At 44.4% G+C, this 5,975-nt stretch overlaps 1 protein-coding gene across 1 annotated transcript in view; it reads right to left on the bottom strand.

The window, feature by feature from the left end:
• AK5 (adenylate kinase 5) overlaps positions 1-5,975 on the bottom strand; it is a 75,737-nt gene that overhangs the window by 32,018 nt on the left and 37,744 nt on the right. The window contains exons 3-4 of the mRNA XM_008568358.1: positions 2,128-2,291; positions 37-153 (exon numbers count right to left, since the gene is read on the bottom strand). Of these exons, the coding sequence (XP_008566580.1) occupies positions 37-153; positions 2,128-2,291 (281 nt within the window). The remainder of the gene's footprint in view (positions 1-36; positions 154-2,127; positions 2,292-5,975) is intronic.

The following is a 5,975-nucleotide window of genomic DNA, read 5'->3' as shown; positions in this document are numbered from 1 at the left end:
TTTTTTTCTGGAACGATCCCCATAGCAACAGCTCACCCTGCGTCCGAACTCCTCCCCTTGCTTCACTTCCCGAGGGTAGCCGTCGATCAGGAAGCCCTGGGTGTTGCTGAGGCTGGACACCATGGCCTCCTTCAGGAGCTCCAGAACGACACCCTGGAGCAGAGGGAGAGTGGTCAGGGCCCAGGCTCGTCCACCGAACAGCATTAGCATCATCACAAGTCTCCCTCAGTCGCCCCACTCAGGAGGGAGGGAGGTTCGGATAAGATCAACCGCAGCCAGCAATACACCATGTTTCATCAATTCTAAGTCTCATTTCCACCTCCTCCCTCACATTTTAGTGTCTGTGAAATTGGTAGGTATCTTACAATCAGTGCTGGGGCATACTTTAATTGTTTGTGTTTTTTCTTACTGATACATTCTTACCGATCACATTTTACTGGGGTGTCTTAAAATAATGGCATCTTAGATTAGATGAAATATGGTAGCCATATTTCACACGGTAGCCCTCCATGAATTAGGTGGAAGGGCAGTTTAAAGCTAGACAAAACATGGTATAAGATGAATTTCACTGTTAATTTTTTTCCAGTAAATATTTTACAAAATTTGACATCCACTGACTTGAGAAGACTTTCAGAAGATGTGAAGTAGCATTTTCTAGCAACATTGCTCTCTGTTGAAATTTTTGATTTAACAAGTGCTTATGGAAAATAAGGGAGTAGGGATACATGGAAGCTTGGGAATGGGTGAAGGAAAAATGAAATCAGCTGCTAAAATGGAGGAATTTCCTGTTCTCTGGCTCCCTGGCTTTTGGCAGGGGCTTGGGAAATTCAGCCATCACAAGCATGGTGGTGACAATCTATCCCTAGATAATTGTGAATTAACTCCTCATGAAGCTCATATTCTAGGGAGGAAGGCAGACAATAGATAACAAAATAATTTAGAATAAAGAATCAGTGAGGGATAACCTATAGGCACAAAATTAAAGCACAGCAAAGAGATATAGAATGCTGGAGCTGCTATTTTAGATAGGGTGGGCAGGGAAGGCCTCTGATAAATTATGACATTTAAGCAGAGATCTGGATGAAGTAAAGGAGCAAACTTTGAATATATGAAGAAAGAGTACTCAGGCTGAGGAAACAGCAAGTGCAAAGGTCCTGAGGCAGGAACAGCCTGGCTTGTGGGGGAACAACGAGGAGGCCAATGACTGGATGGGAGTGCGCACTGTGTGCGTGGTGGCAAATAGCTTTGGAGAGGTCGCTGGAGTCCAGAGCCATGGGATGGACTCTGGATTTCATTGTAAGTGTGGTGTGGAGACTTTGGAAGGCAATAACACAGTTTGATAAAAGTTTTAAAGAAATCACTCTGGCTGCTATGAAAAGAGTCAACTATGGGAAAACAGAGTGGGTACAAAGAGGCTGGCTAAGAGGCAACTACAGTGGTATTTTCCTTTCATCAGGATCGTTCTGGCATCCAGGTGGGAAGCAGACTGCAAGTGGGTAAGAGGAAGCGGAAAGCTCTGTTAGCTAATAGGGACTGTTAGCTAATAGCCTAGCAGGGGACCTAGGACCTACAGCACGGATGAATATTTTCTGATATCCATGTATACAGCTTCTAAGAGATGGATGGTGACTTGAAAATAAAAAAGATATAAAAAGAGATATCTTTACTTAAATTACAAAAGCAATATATCAAGATCCTTAAATTCTATATTTAAGATAATGCTATCATATCTCCCAGAACTAGAACAATGATATTTTTTATTTTCCAGTGCTTTCTAATTCTAGGCTGTACAGCACCACACTCACCTCTGTTTTGAAGATTTTTACTCTAAAATGGGGATCAGTTTTGGGGGAACATGTGAAATAGGCTAACATTGAAGGGGTTGGCAGAGCAACCAGAAAGAAGGAACCTGGGCCTGCACAACTTGGTTGGGTAGATGCACTCTCTGCTGCAGGCCTGCTGGCCACTGGATTGTTACAGCAGAGGGAAATAAAATACAGTTATTGCCCCTTTGGGTTTCTTTGTTCCAGCAGCTCAGACTCATTGCAACAGCCCCAAATATCCCTCCAGCCAGGGCAGGCAGCTCTGGGGTGCAGGCAGCACTGGGGGGCAGGCGGTGTTGCTTACTGAGGGCACCATATCTCCACGTTCCATGATGTCTCTGATCAATTTGCTTCTTTCAGATTCTGATGCCAGCTCATTACGCAGGAGTTCACCAGTCGAGAGATGTGTAAATCCATACTTTTCCACCAGCTTTTCACACTGTGTGCCTTTGCCAGAGCCAGGGCCACCTTGAAAAGAAGTCATGTATCAGACATGCGTCCCCAGAATGGTGCCTCCCTTTTTTTTTTTTTTTTTTGACTGTAGTCACCGTGGTGAGCCAGCCTCAGTGCTTCCTTCACCAAGCATGTACTGAGAATTTACACGTACTGGGAGCCGTGGTGGAGCCATGGACACAATGAGGAATTGGATAGAATCCTTGCCCTCAAAAACTTACTATCCATGGGGCTGGGTGGTTAGCTCAGTTGGTTAGAGCACAATGTTATAACACCAAGGTCAAGGGTTCAGATCCCCACACTGGCCAGCTGTCAAACAATGTTCCCCTCCCCAAAGAAGGGGGCTTACTGGAGGGGGCAGGTATTACAGACAGACAACGAGCGGTGGTCTAATGGGGAGGAGTTCGGGCTGCTATTCGGGCAGAGGAGGGGCACATGACTCTGTTTTGGTAGAGGTGCAACTCTGAGAAGTTTCCTGGGGAACTGAACCTGCTCGTGTGCAAAGTACTGGCTACAATGCCTTATACTTAGTGAGTACTCAACAAATGCCAGCTGTTAATTTAAAAAAGAAATTGTTCTTATTTTCAGACTATCACAAACTTACAGAAGAGTTGTAAGTAGAGTACAGAGAACTTTCTGAAACATTTGAGAATATGTTACCTCATCACTTCAGAACATTTTAGCAACATTTCCTATGAACAAGGAAACAAGCACATCCTCCTACTCAACTACATCCTCAGACCCTATTCAGATTTCAATTGAATTGTCTCAGTTGACTCAAAAATGTCCCTTGAGCCACTGGATCAAGTTCAGAATCACGCATTCCCTTTAGCTGCCATGTCCTTCTGGTCTCTGTCAGTACGGAACAGTTCCTCTGGGTTTCCTTGACACTTTTATATTACACATAGTGATCTTGTAGAATGTCCCTCAATGTGATTTTTTGTTTGTTTTTTTCCCTAGCTATGATTATTAATTCTGGGTGTCTGCCTTTGATGATCCCTTGCCCCCAAGTTCAACTAGTTGCTACGTCATAGGATTTTACATCTGAAATAAAAATAGTTAAACTTTCCCAAGTGCTCTTGTACCAGTCACTGTTCTAAGCATATATGTGTATTAATTGAAAATAACCTTAAGAGGCAGGCACTGTTATTATCCCCATTTTACAGGTGGGGAAGCAGAGGCGCAGAGAAGTTAGCCCCATTGATTTGGCAAGCCTAGGACTTGAAGCCCAGACTGGCTCTCAGAGGCGTCCCCTTCTCTTCCCCGCCATGGCCAGACCTACGAGGCCACTGCTCAGTCCTCACACTCTAGTGGGAATGCGTGGGGCTCTGGAGTGCAGCAGACCTGCTCGCAGGGTGATGTGCCTGAAAAGCACGCCACTCCCCAGCTCCATTGCATTCAATGGCTTCCCATGCCCCAAAGAATAAAAATCCAAACTCCTTAGAGTGGCATTTCAACCCTCTGGAATCTAGTCCCATTTGACCTCTCCACCTCCCCCAACACTGTCACCTGCAACCACACACAGTTTCTTCAACAAGATATTCTTTTCCGGGCCACTGTGCTTTTGCTCTTCCTGGTCCTCAGCTTGAAAGGCCCTTCCTCCCTCCTCTTATCTCTCCATATCTCCCCCAGCTTTATTGAGGTATAATTGACAAGACTGCATAGATTTGAGGTCTACAACCTGATGATATTGCATATATTGTAAACTGATTACCATAATGTTACTTATCATATCCATCACCTCACACAGTTACCTTTTTTGTGTGTGTGGTGAGGACATTTAACATCAATACTTTTAGCTATTACAAGTATACAATATGGTTTATTAACGATAGTCCCCATGCTGTACATTAGGTCTCCAGAATGCATTCATCTCATAACTGAAAGCTGGTATCGCTTAACCACATCTGCCCATTTCCCCCTCCCCCAGCCCCTGGCACTGACCATTCTACTCTCCGCTTCCATGAGTTTGGCTTTTTCAGATTCCATATATAAGTGAGGTCACGCAGGATTTCTCTCTCTATGCCTGGCTTATTTCACTCAGCATAACGTCCCCCAGGTTCATCCACATCACAGACAGCAGGATTTCCTTCTTTTCATGGCTGGATAAGATCCCACTGTATATAGCACATTTTCTTTACACATCCATCCTCTTTCCTAACTATCAAGATGCTCCTCGTCCCTTGGGCCCAGATCAGATGCTCCCCCCTTGTGGCAGGATCTAGCCCCCTTGCCCTCAACTCTGTTGCAGGGACTGGTGTGACCAGCACCTGGATGCTCTCTGCCTGTCTCGCACTTGGTCTCCAGGTCCCTCACTAGACCCTCTGCCCTGGAGACTTCCCTGGGTGCCCTCAGTACCAAGCACAGCACCTTGCACGTAGTCAGTACTCCATAAATGTCTGATGAATCAGTTTTCCTGTTAAAAGGGAATATTTAATGTTAAAATGCAAAACATAATTGACATTTTAGTATGGTAGTGAGGATTTATGACGTATTATGCAATTTTCCTGGTTTGCTTCTCTTTATATTCAAAACTTCTTTCTCAGTGCAGTTGGCAACTGCCCTCTGAAGGGACCACATTAATTGTCTCCCTTTGTAGAAGGCTTCTCATTCCTTTTCTGCCTTGAGAGGAAATCCAGGAAAGGTTCATGTTTTCTATCTTCTGCTCACCCATGCAGCTGCTCTAAACCGACTGGAGAGGGTTCAGACCCCTCACAGCATTGTCCTGGCTGGGCTGGATGTAACAGGAAAACAGCAATTACAGAGGCCAGCGGAATAATACAAACCATTTTCAGGAGGAGCCAATGCCAGCTAAGGCTACGTCTGCTGCAAGCACTATGACTCCTTTCTGCTGATGTAACAGGAACAGAGAGTGGGGACAAGAGAAGGCCACTCAGGGGAAGAAGTGCTTCGAGATAAATGACTGAGGGGAGCAAGCAGCTGAGCTCCTGCAAAGGCCATAAAGGCTTCTGTGGCCAGATTTACCTGGAAATGCTTTTCCTGGGACGGCTGGAAGCTGGTCATGTGGAAAAGATTTCCAGACTTGGCTTACAAGGCAAAAATGCTGTGTTCCAATTATTTTCTTCCTTCAGAATCCTACTAATATGACTATTATAGTTTTTGTTCCTCTAAAATGTTATTTAATGTCTCCACACAAAGGCAATTAAAAATCTTCAGCTCAAATTAACAACAGCTGTGTGTTAAACAGCAGCCTCTGCCCCAGTTAGAAACCTTTCTTGGGAGTAACAGCTGCAAATTCTTAGCATTCTTTGGCCAAATGGTGCAGGCACTGTGGAATTTTAAGTAATTGACACAATGACTTGATTCTTCCCTAGACTCCAAACTGGAGAACAAAGTGATTTTATCACGGCACAAAATCTGCTGGCGGAAACATGAATTTTCATATACTGTTACTTACATGTCTTTGAGGTCTTAACTTGTGACTTTAAAATAAAAAACAATGGGGCCATGATATCCTTCCAGGATAATTTGTTACATGGAACCAAATCTTTTGAGGAACCATATATCAGAGTGAGTGGATTGTGTTCTCTGGTGACAAGAAGACTGATGGCACATGAGGAGCTGTCACATTTCCTGTGATCTCGCTGATGTTTAGTGTGTCATTACTCAAGGCTTAGACCCCTGAACAAACCCATACACAATACCATGTGGTGTGATTCACAAAGAGAGTCTGGAATA

The sequence above is a fragment of the Galeopterus variegatus genome, unplaced genomic scaffold (assembly GCF_000696425.1).
Source record: "Galeopterus variegatus unplaced genomic scaffold, G_variegatus-3.0.2 Scaffold404, whole genome shotgun sequence".
NCBI classification, from domain to species: domain Eukaryota; kingdom Metazoa; phylum Chordata; class Mammalia; order Dermoptera; family Cynocephalidae; genus Galeopterus; species Galeopterus variegatus.
The sequence above is the reverse complement of the archived record's forward strand: the minus strand, read 5'-3'. Positions and strand labels throughout refer to the sequence as shown.